Source organism: Hemitrygon akajei, chromosome 5, assembly GCF_048418815.1.
Source record: "Hemitrygon akajei chromosome 5, sHemAka1.3, whole genome shotgun sequence".
Classification (NCBI taxonomy): domain Eukaryota; kingdom Metazoa; phylum Chordata; class Chondrichthyes; order Myliobatiformes; family Dasyatidae; genus Hemitrygon; species Hemitrygon akajei.
This window is the reverse complement of record NC_133128.1, coordinates 155,171,546-155,192,711: the sequence shown is the minus strand read 5'-3', so window position 1 is coordinate 155,192,711 and position 21,166 is coordinate 155,171,546. Positions and strand designations below refer to the sequence as shown.

The 21,166-nt window shown below is 41.1% G+C and overlaps 1 protein-coding gene across 1 annotated transcript in view; it reads right to left on the bottom strand.

Moving 5' to 3' along the window:
* dnah7 (dynein, axonemal, heavy chain 7) overlaps positions 1-21,166 on the bottom strand; it is a 262,198-nt gene that overhangs the window by 86,106 nt on the left and 154,926 nt on the right. Inside the window, exons 47-50 of the mRNA XM_073046961.1 lie at positions 10,168-10,322; positions 9,257-9,447; positions 7,352-7,485; positions 3,311-3,646 (exon numbers count right to left, since the gene is read on the bottom strand). Coding sequence (XP_072903062.1) covers positions 3,311-3,646; positions 7,352-7,485; positions 9,257-9,447; positions 10,168-10,322 — 816 coding nt within the window. The remainder of the gene's footprint in view (positions 1-3,310; positions 3,647-7,351; positions 7,486-9,256; positions 9,448-10,167; positions 10,323-21,166) is intronic.

The following is a 21,166-nucleotide window of genomic DNA, read 5'->3' as shown; positions in this document are numbered from 1 at the left end:
TACCAAGTATCCTGCCATTTACTTTGTACTCTGCCTTGGACTTCGTCCTTCCAAAGTGTACCATCTCAGACTTCTCCAGGTTGAACTCCATCTGCCACTTCTAAGCTCACTTCTGCATCCTATCAATGTCTCTCTGCAATCTTTGACAATCCTCCACACTATCCACAACACCACCAACCTTTGTGTCATCTGCAAACTTGCCAACCTACCCTTCCACACCCGTATCCAGGTTGTTAATAAAAATCACGAAAAGTAGAGGTCCCAGAAGCGATCCTTGTGGGACACCACTCGTCGCAACCCTCCAATCCGAATGTACTTCCTCCACCAAGACCCTCTGCTTTCTGCAGGCAAGCCAATTCTGAATCCACCTGGCCAAACTTCCCTGGATCCCATGCCTTCTGACTTTCTGAATAAGCCTACTGCATGGAACCTTGTACTAAAATCCATGTAGATCACATCCACTGCACTACCCTCATCTATATGCTTGGTCACCTCCTCAAAGAACTCTATCAGGCTTGTTAGACATGATCTGCCCTTCACAAAGCCATGCTGACTGTCCCTGATCAGACCATGATTCGCTAAATACCCACAGCTTTCCCACCACAGACACAAGGCTCACTGGTCTATAATTACCCGGATTATCCCTACTACCTTTTTTGAACAAGGGGACAACATTCGCCTCCCTCCAATCCTCTGGTACCATTCCTGTGGACAACGAGGACATAAAGATCCTAGCCAGAGGCTCAGCAATCTCTTCCCTTGCCTCGTGGAGCAGCCTGGGGAATATTCCGTCAGGTCCTAGGGACTTATCTGTCCTAATGTGTTTTAACAACTCCAACACCTCCTCTCCCTTAATATCAACATGCTCTAGAACATCAACCTCACTCATATTGTCCTCACCGTCATTAAGTTCCTTCTCATTGGTGAATATCGAAGAGAAGTATCATTGAGGACCTCACTCACTTCCACAGCCTCCAGGCACATCTTCCCACCTTTATCTCTAATCCGCCGTATCTTCACTCCTGTCATCCTTTTGTTCTTCACATAATTGAAGCATGCCTTGGGGTTTTCCTTTACCCTACTCACCAAGGCCTTCTCATGCCCCCTTCTTGCGCTCCTCAGCCCCTTATTAAGCTTCTTTCTTGCTAACATATATTCCTCGATAGACCCATCTGATCCTTGCTTCCTAAACCTCATGTATGCTGCCTTCTTCAACCTGACTAGATTTTCCACCTCACTTGTCATCTATGGTTCCTTCACCCTACCATTCTTTATCTTCCTCACCAGGACAAACATCCTGCAAGAGATCCCTAAACATCGACCACATGTCCATAATACATTTCCCTGCAAAAACATCATCTGAATTCACACCCACAAGTTTTAGCCTTATATCCTCATAATTTGCCCTTCCCCAATTAAAAATGTTCCTGTCCTCTCTGATTCTATCTTTTTCCATGATAATGCTAAAGGTCAGGGAGCGGTGATCACTATCCCCCAGATGCTCACCCACTGAGAGATCTGTGACCTGACCCGGTTCATTACCTAATACTGGATCTAGTATGGCATTCCCCCTAGTCGGCCTGTCAACATACTGTGACAGGAATCCATCCTGGACACACTTAACAAACTCTGCCCCATCTAAACCCTTGGAACTAATCAAGTGCCAATCAATATTAGGGAAGTTAAAGTCACCCATGATAACAACCCTGTTATTTTTGCACATTTCCAAAATCTGCCTCCCAGTTCTGTGCTGTAATGTTCTATGGTTCTAGTCTGCTCCTCGTTATCTCTGCTGCAACCAGGGGGCCTATAGAATACTCCCAATAGAGTAACCGTTCCCTTCCTGTTCCTGACTTCCACCCATTCTGACTCAAAAGATCCTGCTACATTACCCACCCTTTCTATTGCTGTAATAGTATCCCTGATCAGTAATGCCACCCCTCCTCCCCTTTCCCCCCTCTCTATCTCTTTTTAAAATACTGAAATCCAGGAATATGAAACGATATGATTTGACGGTATGAAGCGATATCGTTTCCTCACGGCCATGTAGCACATGCTTTGCGGCCCAGTGGTTGGGGACCACTGCCTTATGAGAATAGGTTGGGTGTACTTAGCCTCTTCTTCTTGGAGCGACGGAGGTGACCTGATAAGAGTTGTATAAAATGATGAGAGGCATTGATCATGTGGATAGCCAGAGGCTTTTTCCCAGGGTTGAAATGGCTAACATGAGGGGGCGTAGTTTTAAGGTGCTTGGAAAAAGTTACCAAGGGAATGTCAGGGGTAAGTTTTTCCACACAGAAAGTGGTGGGTGTGTGGAATGCACTGCCAGCAGTAGTGGTGGAAGCAGATACAACAGGGTCTTTTAAGAGCCTCTTAGGTAGGTACATGGAGCTTAGAAAAATAGAGAGTTATGCAGTAGAGAGATTCTAGGCAGTCTCTAAAGTAGGTTATATTGGTCGGCACAACATTGTGGGCCGAAGGGCCTGTAATGTGCTGTAGATTTCTATGTTTACTCCATTTCCTTCTATACAACATATTAAAGGGTAGACTAACTTTTCCTCATACTGATGAAAGGTTTACAACCTGAATCAATAACATTATTACTTACTTCGTAGATGCTTCCTGACCTGCTGAGCATTTCCAACACCTTATTTTTATTTCAGATTTCCTACATCTGCAGTTTCTTTTCTTTTAAACACACCACACCTCTGGGATGCAGACAGGGTAAAGCTGTCATTACCTTCAGACAAAAGCTTCAGTCAATTATGCCAACAGTATAAGCCTAGTAAAAAGACCACTTGACTCAAGCCAGAGATGACTACCTATGATCCTATATTATCCAGTCAAGGAGAAGTTGATTGGAACTTCTGTTTGTGTTCAATTCATTAATGGTAATTGGGATCAGATAGTGCATAAGAATATTCTTCAACTCTGTGAAATAAGTCATGTAAGCTCAGAATGCACTCCCAGGAAAGACGGCATCAATAGAATCTGCACTTAAAGGAGCAAATATACATATGGAAATGCATTGCTGCCCATGTTCATGTGCTGAGAACTTGGCACAAAACCCTACACTCTCCCTCAACTATGCCTGAAATGTAAATCAAACTGCTGCCACAAAGTAGTGCACTCACAACAATGAATCATCCCACAGATCTGTGTGTGTGGCTTTGAGTGCTGATATGCACTGCCCAATCAAAATTCCTTTACTGTGTCGTACTGTGTCCATCACTTCTCCATCTTTGTAACTATTGAATAATCTTCCATTATCTGACTGAACAATACAAAACTAAACCAAGGTTTACTTTACCTTTCTGATAAGACATCAGATTTTTCTGAATTTTCAATCGACATGATGAACAGGTTGATAAACCAGTTAAGGGAATACTGGTACATGGGCTCTATATTGCCAAGATCACCAATTGAGAAAAACAGGATTGAAGAATGTATTGCAATTGGTCTATAGCCCATTCGAGTAGCATCAATCTTCTTTTCTGTTTCCTCAGCTATAGTTTGTTTCTGAGTTATTTCATTAGCAAGTTCTTTTGATGAAGATAAAACCTTTATGGCAGTTTCATCTTCTAAAATATTTCCTTCTGAGGTTGAGAGAATTTCCAGAATTTTATCTTCAATTTCTTTTAGCAACCTAAAATGTTAAAATACTTTGACTTATTATGTGTATTTATTGCACAATTATTACTTCATTCAAAAGGAACAGGAAAGTGACTGCAGACAATATATATTATTCTGTAAACAAAATACTGTATATGAGTGTGTATTTACCATTGAACATCTTTATAATATAATAATATAATCTTCTAAGTCACAATTAACACAATTACCCTTATTTAAAAGGCTCAGTAAGTCAGGTATTAAAGATTTTAATGACAGCTTCTCATTTTATTGTTTTGATGGAAAATATCATCTAGATGGAATGATCAAGGTATACCACACATGAAAGATCACATACCCACAATGGAGAATACCCAATTTTCCTTCTAATTTTCAAATCAGATTATTCATAAGACCATAAGATATTGGAGTAGAATTAGGCCATTTGACCCACCGAGTCTTCTCCACCATTTCATTATGGCTGATCCAATTTTCCTCTCAGTCCCAATCTCCTGCCTTCTCTCCGTATCCCTTAATGTCCTGACCAATCAAGAATCTATCAAGACATCCTTAAATAAAGTTTGCACTACAAACTAAAAACAGAAAATGCTGCTTGTATGATTCAAATGTGCCTCTGTGTATTTAAATGATGAGGAAAATAAAACACAAAAAACTGGATGCTACTGCCCTTACTTTGCAGAGAACTTTGGTTTCATTTTCTCTGATTTCTTCATGTTTTGTATATAATAACATCTGAGTGCCCTTCTCAATAGACAATAGACAATAGGTGCAGGAGTAGGCCATTCAGCCCTTCGAGCCAGCACCGCCATTCAATGTGATCATGGCTGATCATCCACAATCAGTACTCCATTCCTGCCTTCTCCCCATATCTCCCAGAATATTCCATGTGCAATTTCTGATGCTCTTCCAGTTCAAACAGGTTCTAATATATTATAAGGTCTCTGATCACATGAATAAAAAAGCAGGTATCAAATAGTAAAGAGGCTAAATGGGACAGGCCTGAAAAACAGGCATAGAACCATGGTTCACAACTAAGCAACACACACAAAATGCTGGAGGAACTTAGCAGGCCAGGCAGCATCTATGGATAAGAGTACAGTCAACATTTTGGGCCTAAATCCAGACCGTACTCTTTTCCATAGATGCTGCCTAGCCTGCTGAGGTCCTCCAGCATTCTGCGTGTGTTGCTCAGATTTCCAGCATCTGCAGATTTTCTCATGTTTGCGGTTCACAACTAAGCCTAGCTCAGTGTATGCAATGCTGGCAATACATCAATTTGGATTTATTTATCAGAGTAAAAACTGCAACATAGTTTATCAAAGTAGTGCACATCAGTTTAGTTGATGATAATAATCACATAAACCTAGTATATAACTTATTAGGGGGAAATGCATTGTAATTACAGAAGATGCTGGCAAATGTTCTGCAAATCAACTAAATTGAATGATATTCAAAAATCACTAAGCACAAGCAGCTATAGGCGATATCATTTTTCAAACACTGCATTGAAAACATAAGCTGCAGATGTTCAAAAGCAAATTTTCACAGGAGCTAAGAGGCCTTTGAGATAAACGCTCAGCAGGCCGTCAGAAGAGACCATAGCCATAGTCAATGGCAACAAAACTAATCACTCCAAGTCTTGTTTCTGGAATGTAGAAAATAAATTTAGAAATTAATAGCAGTAAATACTAACCAGTTCTCTCTGCCTGATAGGTTATATCTGTGCATTTCAATAGGTTGCTAACTACATTTGTTAGAACAATCCTTCAGAACATGCTGCAAAATGACACTTAAAAAAGATGACTGGGCAACATGAAAGTAAAATGAAAATCACGATTAGACTTCTATCATAGTGTAGATAACAGGATACCAGAGGATATAATAAGATATTCAAGAAGGTTTCACACAGGTGGTAATTGCACAAAACTAGGTATATTTGTAGGAATTGGACATTGATTAGTAAACATTGTTGTTACTATAGCAGATACCGGGAAACACCACCACTTGGAAATCCCCCTCCAAGTCACTGACCATCCTGACTTGGAAACATGCCGCCTTTCCTTCATTGTCGCTCGGTCAAAATCATGGAATTCCCTCCCTAACAGCACTGTGGGTGTACCTACACCTCAGGGGCTGCAGCGTTCAAGAGGGCAGCTCATCACCTCCTTCTCAAAGGCAACTAGGGCTGGCCAATAAATGCTGGCTTAGCTGGCGACGCCTACATCCCATAAATGAATTTTTTAAAATTGCGGACATTTATACTAGCTTAACTGTGAACCCAACCAAAACACCATACCTGATGGACAATATCTCATTTCCATGATGTAGGTACCCCAGTGGAAAATCAGACTTTTGAAATAGGTTCAGAATTTTGCCATCATTACATATCAGAGTTCAAAGAGGCTTACAGGATTCCTCATGCAGTGAGGTTCTGCAGCAGAAAACCAGACAACTTGAGATCCACTAAGCTGACTAATCCAAAGATCTCAGGTGTAGTAGTTCAGCCAGCAGATTCATTCCTCCAGCACATCATTGGCCTGCTCTTTCATTTTTATGTGACAATACAGCATTTATTGTAAGTAGGCCACACATGCATAGATTGTGGACCAGAGTCACAAGTGGATAGCATTTATCATTCTTTTGCTTCCTTTTCAATTTTCCTGGTGGTTCAGATACAAATGGAGGAACAGTCTTCATTCTAAGGCATTGTGCCTGCCAAAAAGAGTCTAGACTGTCCCATAAGTTACATCGTATATGGTCCCATTGCAACTAACAATGAAGGAATGAAATCCTTTCTTATTGCTGTGCGTCTCTAATTGATAAATTGTAAATGGAAAGCTATGAGTATTGTATTCAATAGGACAATGCACCATAATAAGGAGTGCAATCCTCTCTTAAGTGTACATTCTCTCTGTTTGCTTCACTCTGGCATGAGGAAACAAAATTTAGATCATTCACTTTGAACAGATGTCCTCAATTTCCATTTTACAATAGTGTATGGGAAGAAGCACAATGTTTAAAACATTGAACCTGAACAGTTCTGTTTAGTTAAGATTTCAAGTACCTTTTGCTAACAAGAAGCGAAAAGCAACAGAGTGGGATTTCTAGCACAGCTGACTATTCTTTTGTATTGGTTATGAGTCATGCTCTCCAATATAAAAATAGGTTAGCATAACATTCTTGACAATCAAGTTGCCCATATATGATAACTGATCGACCAACCAGCAAATACAGATCAGCTGATGATTTAATAGCTTCCCTCTAATTAAGGAATACATAGCAAAAAGTAATGTGAAAGAAAATGTGATTGTTAACAAGTGCTAGATGGTGTCAAACGTATTAGAACATTGGATGGAAGTTATGCTTATTGTAACACAAAATACATTGTACTTGCACTGGTCTGGAAAGATTATCGAATTCCTTCCATATGTCTAGTTGCTGTTGGGATTGGAGTACAGAGTTGATGGATGTGAAAATGAATGCCATGATTTTTCCATCTGCTTTTCACTTATATTAATACATTTCTATATTGATAGTGATTTAGTAGCATAAGTTAGCCTGTTTTCCCAAAAACATTTATACTTTTAATTGCATTGATTTTCTTGTGAAGGCCTCTAAATGTAATACATTATTTCTGGCTAATTTAGTTGAAAATTAGAAAAAAAAGTGTAAGCAGTAAAGAAAAGTGCACATTAGTAATAGAGGTGTTTATCTTTACCTTTTGTTTTCTGCACTTTGTAAAATTAAAGCCTGCTTCTCATCTTCCAAGTCTGGCCTTTCTCTCGCCACTACAATACCCAAAAGTTGGTCTTGCATCCCCTCAGAAGTAATCATGAAGTTTAGCAGTGTCACCTGCAGTTAAGGGAAGATATCAAAAATTTAAGGATTAGTAGCAATTCATTAAAGTCATTTTTAAAGATAAATACAATATTTATAACTTATTTCATATCACCATATGTGTGACAATCGTTTTATAACGGACTCAGTCGAGCTTACTTCCCATTACAGCTGTTTAAATATTTAATTATGGCTAAATTGTCATCATGTAGAAATAGAGCATAATTATCATTAGCCATTCAATTAAACTTAAAAAGTAAACCACTTTATTGACTCAATTTAACCATCTACTAATCTCAGAATGCTGAAAAAAGTGTTTCATTAATGTTTAAAAAGGTAGTGGGTTTGATAGATTTCAGAAGATTTATAATAAAAAGATTCAAAGGCACTCTAAAACTGTCAAATTTTTGGAAGGGTGGCTTATATATTTGTGATATAATTGCAACATAGAAGTTCCAACATTCTAATGTAATAGTTTATTATTTCCTTAAGGTCAAAGTTCAAAGGAAGTTTATCAAAATCACAATGCATTGCCCTAATATTAATTTTCTTGCAGATATTTACAAAAGAATGACAGTACAATAGAATCAATGAAAAACTGCTCACAAAAGCTGATATATGAACAATGTGCAAATACAAAAGTAGAGAATGAATGAATAAATGAATAGACAGATAGGTGGATAAATGAATGAATGAACAATGCTGAGAACATAATTTGCAGAGTCCCAGAAAGTGAATACTGCATGGGTTGTTGAATCAGTTCAGAGTTGAGGTGAGTGACGCTATCCACACTGGTTCTGGAGCCTGATGGTTGAAGGATAATAATGGTTCCTGAACCTGTTGGTGTGGGACTGGTTCAGGGATTATTTTACTGGTAGTATTTTCAATGTGACGAAACTGATATGTTTGACTTTATTTTGCCATGGATCCATAATTGTAAAATGAAATGACTGCAATACAGAACTAGTTAAACTTATAATCAGTCATCATTAGACAAAATGTTTTTCAAATTAAGTCAAGAGAAGTGTGTTAGAGGAAAAATTAGAATAAGACACAGATATAATTATATTGACCGTTTAATCATAATAGTAACATACTTATGTATTAATGCCATCTATATTTTGAATATAAAAATGCAATACATTGGTAAGTATAGAAGTTGAAATGGTTGGAATCCTAGTATTTCTCTGCATTTTTGGCTGAGGGAAATGGGTGTTATATAACCTGAAGTGTAACAGTACCTCAGATGAGAGGGCTATAATTTCAACATAACAAATTACATTGGCAATTTTTATCAAAATTGTAGATTTCAGAATGAATAATCAATATAGCATGCAGCTGTGATAATTTTATATCATTATCTATAAAACTTCAGGTTATGGTAATATGATGGTGACATTCCTAGATAACTAATATAGAGGCCTGGATTAACAATCAAAAGACACAATTGAACTGCACTTGGCAGCTGGGAATTTAAATTTAGTTGATTAGATAACATTGTAATAAAAGGTTATTGTCAGTAATGGTGACCACAATACTGGCAAACTGTTGCAAAAACCCATGTCACAGACAGGAATCTGCCACTCTTGCTCAGACTGATCTAAATGTGATTCATGGCCCAGAGCAACTTTCAGCTGCCTATAAATTGCTCATCAACCTATTCAATTCAACTTTAATTAAATTAGCAATAAGGAGTAAAAGCTCACCTTACCAGCGATGTTTACATTCCACATATTAGTAAAAAAAAACAAAAACCAAGATAAATAATTCTGATGAAATTTCAGACCTTGACAGATGTTTCTGGGAGGTAATGGGGATTTCTCAATTTAGTTGTGATGTAAAAGCGAAAATCTGGGGCATATTCAATTGTAGAGTCACCTAGTCGAATGCATATGGATCCACCTTGCTTGAATGTTTGTTTAAGTAGCAAAGGTTCCATGATGGGATCCAGCTCCTCACCAACATTTTCCAACAAAACTGAAAAATCAAATGGTTAAAATAACTTTTATAAATGTCATGACTATTGACCACAGTCAGTATCTACTTGCACTGTGAATTTAAATTAGCAAGTTCATCAAAGATAATCATCCTATGATATGTAATAGCTTCATATTAGTTGCTGTTGACACCTTGAATTCTGAAGGATAATATCAAAATATTGAACTTTATCTTTCTCATAACCTTCACAGAATTAGTTTGCAGTACATTCTTAGTTGGAAATGATAAAAAAACTGATGCTATCACAACTTAGCTAGTCACTATTATTTACAATCCCCATTTGAGTACAGTGACAACATTGATTAATGGGACTCCCAAATTCCCAAAACATTATTTCCTTTAAAATGCTACCCAAAAGATTTTTAAAATCAATCTCTTGCACCAGCTGAGGAGAGCTGGGAAGAACAGTAAACAATTCATCCTTACTTCACTAATATTTGTCTTTAAATTACAATCTTTAAAAATGAATATCAGCTTATATATATAAGTAAATAATCAGTATTCTAACCTATTTGCTCATCATAGCACCATATTGCAGATTGGGTATATTCAGTATATGTTATCTAACATAATAACTGGGGGAAAAATATATAGTTCTACAGTTTATCTATCTAATCATGACTAGTAAATACCAGATTTCTTTATGGTAAATTGTGCCTCCTTAAGGCACAGTTCACAAACTACATATTTGTGACTTACCAGGTGTGCCAAACTGAATGCAGTTTTCTAAAGTTCTTACAAAGTCAGCATCAGTGAGCTTAATTACATGAAGACTGTTGGCTTTTTCCATATTTTTTACCCACTTATTTGCCTGCCCTTGAGGATCTATCATCAGCGGCCACCTTCGAGAATTACTGCAAGTTAAAAACATTCATGCAACATTTATAAGTGGCAAATATATAAATACAATATTAAGTTAACAATAATCATGTCAAGATAGTTTTATTTTTATTATATAGCAGTTTAATTGTGTAGAACAAATTCCAATCTAACATATTATTTTCAGAGAACCGTTGTTATTTTATTGTTTAGAGTCATAGTGTTATACAACATGGAAACAGGCCATCTGACCTAACTTATCCATGCTGACTGAATACCTACCCAAGTGCATCCTGTTTGCCCCAGATCCTCTTTAAATATTCCCCCTATTATACTAAACATCACCTCTCTGATTTTTGACATTCCTGTCCTGGGAAAAAGATCCTATTTATGCCCATCAAGATTTTTAAAACTTCTATAAAGATACTTCACAACCTCCTTTGCTCTCTTCACCATTGTTTCCACCTCTGTTGCTACTTTCAGGGAATTATGCACCTTATATTCCTAGGTTACTTTGTTCAACTACACTCCCTATGGATCCCATTTAGTAGATGAACAAAATGAAAAAATAAGCATTCTAGGATTTAAAAAAACAGAGACAGGTTTCACAATTGCCTTCAGGTATTGTCATCACTATTTGAATGAATGTGTGCTTTACGTAGCAAACTCAAAGTCAAATGTATTGTCGTATGTACAAATACATGCATGTCCTGGTGCAATGACAAGCACAAAGCATCATATAAGCACTATTCACAAGGAAGACATAAAGAGACGCAAGATAATGTTGCAGCTCTATAAAACTCTTGACATATTTGTTCAGTTCTGGTTGCCTTCTTATAGGAAGGATGTGGAAGCATTAGAGAGGGTGCTGAGAAGACTCACCAGGATTCTGGCTGGATTAGACAGCATGACTTCTACAGAAAGGTTGAGATGGCTAAGGCTTTAAGTTTTGGAGTGAAGGAGGATGAAAGGTGACTTGACAGTGATGTGTAAGTATGCAGCCAGTACATTTATCCACTGTGTAGCTATGGATAATACGAGAGGGCATACTTTTTAAGATGATTGGAGGAAAGTATGAGGAGGGGTAGTGTCAGAGTAGGTTTTCTTTTTGCACAGAAAGTGGCAAGTGTTTGGAATGCACTGCCAAAGGTGGTGGTAGAGGCAGATACGTTAGGGACATTTAAGAAACTCTTAGACGTATGGATGAAAGAAAAATGGGACATAATGAGGGAAGGAAAGGTGAGACAGATCTTAGAGTAGCTAAATAGGTTGGCACAACGTCATGAGCCAATGGCCTGAACTGTGATGTACTGCTCTATGTTCTGAACATAAATTATACATAATTATTACACGAAAATGTAACTAAAACAAAATAAAATCATTTTAGTGGAAGGTGGTCAAAGTGTTCTACCTTTCAAGATTAGGTTCATGCCAGTTGGTTCAAGAACCAAATGATTTAAGGGAAATAGATGTTCTCTAACCAGGCAATGTGTGATTTCAGGTTTCTGTACCTTCTACCTAATAGTGGCTGTGAAAATATGACATGGCTCAGATGGTGGCAATCTTTGGTGATGGATATTGCCTTCTCGAGGCAGCACATCTTGAAGATATCAGAAGTGGTGGGGAGGGATGTGCCAGTGATGTGTTGGTTGGTAAATCTGCTGGTATGCTTTCCTTATGAGTACATCAAAGTGCTGGTCATCCAATACATTAATGCCCAAGAAATTAAAACTGCTCACTCTCTCCACCACTCCAAACATAGACTGTGGATATTCTCTCTGCTTCCCTTTCATGGAGTCAACAATTAGCTCTTCACTTTTTCTAAGAGCTTGAGCACAGGTAGGTGAAATGTTGCTCATTATGCCGCAGTCACTAGCCCTCTGGACCTTCATTAGCTAACAATATACAAGGAGTTAATGGACATCTTTGTCACTAGATTAAGACAAAACATTTATCAATATCCACTGCTTCCTTCCCTTCCCTTATTCCACCAAACAATTTTTCTCCTGGGAATATGAGCAGGCTGCCCTATACCTAATTTTACATCTTTCTCTAGTTTTCCCATCTTCCTTCACCAAAGTGAGTCCATGCAGGAATAGCATAGAAACTCATTGTAAACAACAAGTAATGACCTGCCATAACTTCAGGCTCATCTTGCACTTGGGGCACCATTTGAGAGTCCCACACTGACTTTGTCTGTCATGTCAGGAATCACAGAAATGAACCGGTAGCAAGTGTCATCATCAGCCCTGAAAAACAAGCTTAAACAAGAACCTACTAAACCCTGTGGCCATCCAATTATTGATTGTGTAAGTCTAGTCAAGTCACTTTCGACCATAACTGCTGGTACAGTACACAGTAAAAATGAGACAACATTTTTCAGGACCATGGTGCTACATGAAACAATACAAAAACTACACTGAACTACGTAAAACAACACAAAAACTACACTAGACTACAGACCTACCCAGGACTGCATAAAGTGCACAAAACAGTGCAGGCATTACAATAAATAATAAACAAGACAATAGGCACAGTAGAGGGCAGTAAGTTGGTGTCAGTCCAGACTCTGGTTATTGAGGAGACTGATGGCTTGGGGGAAGAAACTGTTACATAGGCTGGTTGTGAGAGCCCGAATGCTTCGGTGCCTTTTTCCAGATGGCAGGAGGGAGAAGAGTTTGTATGAGGGGTGCGTGGGGTCCTTCATAATGCTGCTTTGCGGATGCAGCGTGTAGTGTTAATGTCTGTAATGGCGGAAGAGAGACCCTGATGATCTTCTCAGCTGACCTCACTATCCGCTGCAGGCTCTTGCGATCCGAGATGGTGCAATTTTCGAACCAGGCAGTGATGCAGCTGCTCAGGATGCTCTCAATACAACCCCTGTAGAATGTGATGAGGATGGGGGGTGGGAGATGGACTTTCCTCAGCCTTCGCAGAAAGTAAAGACACTGCTGGGCTTTCTTTGCTATGGAGCTGGTGTTGAGGGACCAAGTGAGATTCTCTGTCAGGTGAACACAAAGAAATTCCCCGTACTGGCCCCACGCTAAGTTCCACCATTAATAGCTACATCCCATCAGTACTCCCTGAGGCATTCAATTTTCTTCATTATGGACACACTGAAAGGATTCAACTCAGTCACTCCATACTCCCACTCTTACACTGTGCCTTCAAGCCCATTTTGACTGAGTTTTCCTGCTTTTCCATGAACTTCCCCGCCACTTCAAACATTACCGAAGTTACAAATTCCAGTCTAAGTTACCATGGCAAATGTCAACACTCCCTCTGTGGTTATAGGTATCTGAGCAGAAATGTGAAGGAATCACCAGGCCAATTTGATTAAAGTAGATCACACTTCCATAAGGATAAGTTCCAATAAGCTACACTAACCACCAACTTCATCAAGACCTGCATGGAAGAGTGTATCCACAAAAACATCTTGAATCTTTCCAAAGCAGAAGTCCTCAATGAACCAGGAGAATTGTTGTCTGCAGTGGACTGACCTCAACATTCAAGACTGGTGATCCAGAGACATTCCCAAAGTCTAGAATGACCTTGGGAAGACTATTGTGAGAGCAAAGAGACGATTCTCAACAATGTTGGTGTCACAAAAACATGCTCAACAGCTGCAGTGAGGCTTACATGCTATTGCCTCCAAAAGGGTGTAAACAAACAGATAAATGGCATCAAGCTTCATTCCTCAATGAGTTTATTGTCTTTTACGCATATTTTGATGAGAAAAAAGTGACATACTTGCATGAGTCCTCACAGCACCTGTCAACCCTGAGATCTCAGCAGGCTGATATCAGAGCATCCTTGGGGAGGGTCAGACCTCATAAAACGTCAGGCCAATGGCATATGTGGTTGAATGCTAAAAACCCATGCTGACAACTGGCTGGAATGATCAAGGACACCTTCAAACCCTTACTTCTGACGTCTGACGTTTCCACCAGTTTAAAGATGGCAACAATTGTGCCAAGCCTGGTTGTACTTACACCTATCACAATGAAGTGTGTCAAGAATCTGGTTATGACTTGAAGCAACTACTTCTGTAAAGACTTGGACCCACTCAATTCACCAATTACAGAATAGGTCTATATGAAGCTTTCTCTCTGGCTCTCCACTGTGCTCTGGACCACCTGGGCAACTAGGTCATGTACATCAGACCATTGTTCATTGACTACAGCTCAGCTTTCAACACCATCATCTGCTGAAAATGTATCATTAAACTCCAAAACCTTGATCTCTATAATTTCCTCTGCATTTTCATCCTTGACTTCCTCACTTGAAGACTACAATCAGTGCAGATCAGAAACACCACCACCTCATCACTAACCATCAACACAGGTGATGTACAAAAGTTCAAAGTAAATTTATTATGAAAATATGTATTATATCACCATATAGTACCGATAGATTCATTTTCTTACAGGCAGCCACAGTATAACAAAGAAATATAATAAAATCAATGAAAAACTACACACAACCAATGATCAAAAGAATACAAACTGTGCAAATTCAAAACAAATAGATAAATAAATAAATAATACTGAGAACATGAGTCCTTGAAAATGAGTCCCTACATTGTGGAATCAGTTCAGTGTTGAGGTGAGTGAAGTTATCCACGCTGGTTCAGGAGCCTGACGGATGAAGGGTAATAACTGTTCCTGAACCTGGTGGTGTGGGACCTAAGGCTCCTGTAACTCCTTCCCACTGGCAGTAGCAAGAAGTGAGCATGCCATGACTGTTGGGATTCCTTTTCTTGTGGCAGCATTCCTTGTAGATATGCTCAATGCTTTTCCTGTGATGAACTGGGCTCCATCCACCACTTTTGTGGGTTTTTCCATTCTTGTGCATTGGTATTTCTATACCATGCTATGGTGCAACCAGTCAGGGTAATCTGCACTGAGCATCTATAGAAACATAGAAAACCTACAGCACAATACAGGCCCTTCGGCCCACAAAGTTGTGTCGGACATGACCCTACCTTAGAAATTACTAGGGTTACTCATAGCCCTCTATTTTTCTAAGCTCCATGTACCTATCCAAAAGTCACTTAGAAGACCCTATCGTATGTGCCTCCACCACTGCTGCTGGCAGCCCATTCCATGCAGTTACCAGTCTCTGCGTAAAAAACTTACCCCTGACATCTCCTCTCTACCTACTCCTGAGCACCTTAAACCTGTGCCCTGTTGTGACAGCCATTTCAGCCCTAGGAAAAAGCCTCTGTCTATCCACATAATCAATGCCACTCATCATCTTATACACCTCTAGCAGGTCACCTCTCATCCTCCGTCGCTCCAAAGAGAAAAGGCTGAGTTCACTCAACCTATTTTCATAAGGTATGCTCTGCAATCCAGGCAACATCCTTCTAAATCTCCTCTGCACCCTTTCTATGGTTTCCACATCCTTCCTGTAGTGAGGCAACCAGAACTGAGCACGGTGCTCCAAGTGGGTTCCGACCAGGGTCCTATATAGCTCTAACATTTCCTCTTGGCTCCTAAATTCAATTCCATGATTCATGAAGGCCAATACACCATATGCCTTCTTAACCACAGAGTCAACCTGCCCAGCTGCTTTGAGTGTCCTATGGACTCGGACCCCAAGATCCCTCTGATCCTCCACACTGCCAAGAGTCTTACCATTAATACTATATTCTGTCATCATCTTTGACCTACCAAAATGAACCACTTCACACTTATCTGGGTTGAACTCCATCTGCCACTTCTCAGCCCAGTTTTGCATCCGATCAATGTCCCACTGTAACCTCTGACAGCCATCCACACTATCCACAACACCTCCAACCTTTGTGTCATCAGCAAGTTTACTAACCCATCCCTCCACTTCCTCACCCAGGTCATTCATAAAAATTACAAAGAGTAAGGGTCCCAGAACAGATCCCTGAGGCACCCCACTGGTCACCAATTTCACGCAGAATATGACCTGTCTATAATCACTTTTTGCCTTCTGTGGGCCAGCCAGTTCTGGATCCACAAAGCAATGTCCCCTTGGATCCCATGCCTCCTTACTTTCACAATAAGCCTTGCATGGGGTACCTTATCAAATGCCTTGCTGAAATCCATATACTGCTCTTCTTTCATCAACGTGTTTAGTCACATCCTCAAAAAATTCAATCAGACTCGTAAGGCACGACCTGCCCTTGACAAAGCTATGCTGACTATTCTTAATCATGTTTTACCTCTCCAAATGTTCATAAGCCCTGCCTCTCAGGATCTTCTCCATCAACTTACCAACCACTGAGGTAAGACTCACTGGTCTATAATATCCTGGGCTATCTCTACTCCCTTTCTTGAATAACAGAACAACATCTGCAACCCTCCAATCCTCGGGAACCTCTCCCATCCCCCTTGCTGATGCTAAGATCATCGCCAGAGACTCAGAAATCTCCTCCCTTGCCTCCCACAGTAGCCAGGGGTACATCTCATCCAGTCCCAGTGACTTATCCAACTTCATGCTTTCCAAAAGCTCCAGCACATCCTCTTTCTTAATATCTACATGCTCAAGCTTTTCAGTCCACTGTAAGTCATCACTACAATCACCAAGATCCTTTTCTGTGGTGAATACTGAAGCAAAGTATTCATTAAGTACCTCTGCTATTCCCTCCGGTTCCATACACACTTTCCCACTGTTACACTTGATATTTCCTATTCTTTCACGTCTTATCCTCTTGCTTTTCACATACTTGTAGAATGCCTTGGGGTTTTCCTTAATTCTGCCCGCCAAGGCCTTCTCATGGCCCCTTCAGGCTCTCCTAATTTCCTTCTTAAGCTCCTTCCTGTTAGCTTTTCCTTCCTTCCTGTTAGATCTTCTAGATCTCTAACATTACCTAGCTCTCTGAACCTTTTGTAAGCTTTTCTTTTCTTCTTGACTAGATTTACTACAGCCTTTGGATACCACAGTTCCTATACCCTACCATAACTTCCCTGTCTCACTGGAACGTACCTATGCAGACCTCCACACAAACATCCCCTGAACATTTGTCACATTTCTCCCCGAGAACATTTGTTCCCAATTTAAGCTTCCAATTTCCTGCCTGATAGCCTTATAATTCCCCTTACTCCAATTAAATGCTTTTCTAGCTTGTCTGTGCCTATCTCTCTCCAATGCTGTTGTAAAGGAGATAGAATTATGATCACTATCTCCAAAATGCTCTCCCACTGAGAGATCTGACACCTGACCAGGTTCAGTTCCCAATACCAAATCAAGTACAGTCTCTCCTCTTGCAGGCTTATCTACATATTGTGTCAAGAAACCTTCCTAAACACACCTAACAAACTCCACCCCATCTAAACCCCTCGCTCTGGGGAGATGCCAATCGATATTTGGGAAATTAAAATCTCCCATCACGACAACCTTTCCCGGATCTGTTTCCCTATCTGCTCCTCAATATCCCTGTTACAATTGGGCAGCCTATAAAAAACACCCAGTAGAGTTATTGACCCCATCCTGTTCCTAACCTCCACCCACAGAGACTCTGTAGACAATCCCTCCATGACATCCACCTGTTCTGCAGCCATGACACTATCTCTGATCAACAGTGCCATGCCCCCACCTCTTTTGCCTCCCTCCCTGTCTTTTCTGAAACATCTAAAACCCGGCACTTGAAGTAACCATTCCTGTCCCTGAGCCATCCAAGTCTCTGTAATGGCCACCACATCATAGTTCCAAGTACTGATCAATGCTCTAAGCTCATCTGCTTTGTTCAGAATACTCCTTGTGTTAAAATAGACACATCTCAAGCCGTCCGTCTGAGCATATCCCTTCTCTCTCACACACTGTCTCCAAGCTTTCTCTATTTGTGAGCCAACTGCCTCTTCCCCGGTCTCTTCAGTTCAGTTCCCACCCCCCAACAATTCTAGTTTAAACTCTCCCCAGTAGCCTTAGCAAACCTCCCCGCCAGGATATTGGTCCCGCTGGGATTCAAGTGCAACCCATCCTTTTTGTATAGGTCGCACCTGCCCCAAAAGAGGTCCTAATGATCCAGAAATCTGAATCCCTGCCCCCTGTTCCAATCCCTCAGCCACGCATTTATCCTCCACCTCATTCTAGTCCTCAGTGTCACGTGGCACAGGCAGTAATCCTGAGATTACTACCTTTGTGGTCCTGCTTCTCAACTGCTTTCCTAACTCCCTGTTGTCTTTTTTCAGGACCTCTTCCCTTTTCCTACCTATGTCATTGGTACCAATATGTACCACGACCTCTGGCTGTTCTCCCTCCCACTGCAGGATATCTTGGACACGATCTGAAATATCTTGGACCCTGGCAACTGGGAGGCAAACTACCATCCGAGTTTCTTTCCTGCATCCCCTGACTATAGAGTCCCCTATCACTACTGCCTTCCTCTTCCTTCCCTACCCTTCTGAGCCACAGGGCTGGACTCTGTGCCAGAGGCGCGACCACTGTTGCTTCCCCCAGGTAGGCTGTTCCCTTCCCCCCCCCCAATAGTACTCAAACAGGAGTACATTGTCAAGGAGTACAGCCACAGGGGTACTCTCTAGTACCTGACTCTTCCCCTCCCCCTCCTGACTGTGACCCACTTGTCTGTCTCCCGTGGCCCCAGTGTGACCACCTGCCTATAACTCCTTTCTATCATCTCTTTGCTCTCCCTGACCAGACGAAGGTCATCGAGCTGCATCTTCAGTTCCCTAACGCAGTCCCTTAGGAGCTGCAGCTCGACACACTGGGAGGCTGGGAGACTCCAGGACTTCCCACATCTGACACTGAGCACAGAACACTGGCCTCACACACATACCTCCTTTCCTTGCCTCACCCCGTTACCGCCTAAGCCCGTTGAGCCAAAGCCCTATCACTCTGCTGCCTCTCACTGTGCTGCCTGCTGCATATGGCGGTCTTCTTTTTAAACTTTTCCCGCTCTACTGGCTGACGTCACACGCCTGCGCAGTCTTGCCTCTCTTTACCCCAAGTATTAAAATGCCTTGTTTCCGAAAATCCTTAGCCGTTCCACTCACAGCCTTCTTGCTTAGGAGATCGTCAAAGTTTTAGATGACCTGCCAAATCTGCACAAACTTCTAAGGAAATAGAGATGCTGCTGTGCCTTCTTTAAAATGGTGTGAGATAGGTCATCTGGTTGAGTTGTGTCATAACAATAAACTTACACTCAACATCAGCAAAACCAAGAAACTGATTAACTGATTCTTGATTTCAGAAAGAAGACAGCTTTCCTCACTGAAAATATGCAGTGGACAGGATGAGCAGCTTCATGATCCTGTGTGTCAATATCTTGGAATACTATCCCAGGCCTAGCAAATAAATGCAATCATGAAGAGGGCGCGCCATAGTCTCTACTTTCTTAGGAGTTTGTGCAAATTAGCATATCATCTTAAACATGTGTGTGAGTGTGCCCTTAACTCCTGGTGGAGTCATCGGGGGCACCATCGTGACAAGTTTTTTGCACCGATCTTTGTGGTGATTGCTCATCGTACGGCGTGTCTTGGGCATCTGAAACCTGGTGGAGCCCATCCCTCTCCAGGTTTTAGGAGCCGGCTGGATTCGAACTCGGGAGCCTTCATTCCGAAGCCTGGCGCTGATGCCATTATGCCACCAGCTGGCCTATCTTAAACATAGGAACATAGAAAACCTACAACGCAATACAGGTCCTTCAGCCCCAAAAGCTGTGCCAAACATGTTCTTACCTTAGAAATTACTTAGGGTTTCTGATAGCCCTCTATTTTTCTAAGCTCCATGTACCTATCCAGGAGTCTCTTAAAAGACCCTATCGTATCTGCCTCCACCACCATTGCCGACAGCCCATTCCACGCACTCACCACTCTCTGCGTAAAAAACCTAACCTTGATGTCTCCTCTGTACCTACTTCCAAGCACCTTAAAACTGTGACCTCTCATGTTAGCCATTTCACCCTGGGGAAAAAAAGTCTCTGACTAATCCACACGATCAATGCCTCTCATCATCTTATACACCTCTATCAGGTCACTTCTCATCCACTGTTGCTCTAAGGAGAAAAGGCTGAGTTCACTTAACCTATTCTCATAAAGCATGCTCCCCAATCCAGGCAACATCTTTCTAAATCTCCTCTGCACCCTTTCTATGGTTTCCACATCCTTCCTGTAGTGAGGTGACCAGAACTGAGCACAGTTCTCCAAGTGGGGTCTGATCAGGGTCCTATATAGCTGCAACATTTCCTCTCGGCTCTTAAACTCAATCCCACAATTGACGAAGGCCTATGCACCGTACGCCTTCTTAACCACAGCGTCAACCTACACAGCTGCTTTGAGTGTCCTATGGACTCGGACCCCAAGATACCTCTGATCCTCCACACTGCCAAGAGTCTTACCATTAATACTATATTCTGCCATCATATTTGACCTACCAAAATGAACCACCTCGCAGTTATCTGGGCTGAACTCCATCTGCCACTTCTCAGCCCAGTTTTGCATCCTAACAATGTACCGCTGTAACCTCTGATAGCCCTCCACACTGTCCACAACACCCCCAACCTTTGTGTCATCAGAAAATTTACTAACCCATCCCTCCACTTCCTCATCCAGGTCATTTATAAAGATCACAAAGAGTAAGGGTCCCAGAACAGATCCCTGAAGCACACCATTGGTCACCAATCTCCATGCAGAATATGACCCGTCTACAACCACTCTTTGCCTTCTGTGGGTAAGCCAGTTCTGGATCCACAAAAGAATGTCCCCTTGGATCCCATGCCTCCTTACTTTCTCAATAAGCCTTGCATGGGGTACCTTATCAAATGCCTTGCTGAAATCCATATACACTATATCTACTGCTCTACCTTCAACAACGTGTTTAGTCACATCCTCAAAAAATTCAATCAGGCTCATAAGGCACGATTTGCCTTTGACAAAGCCATGCTGAC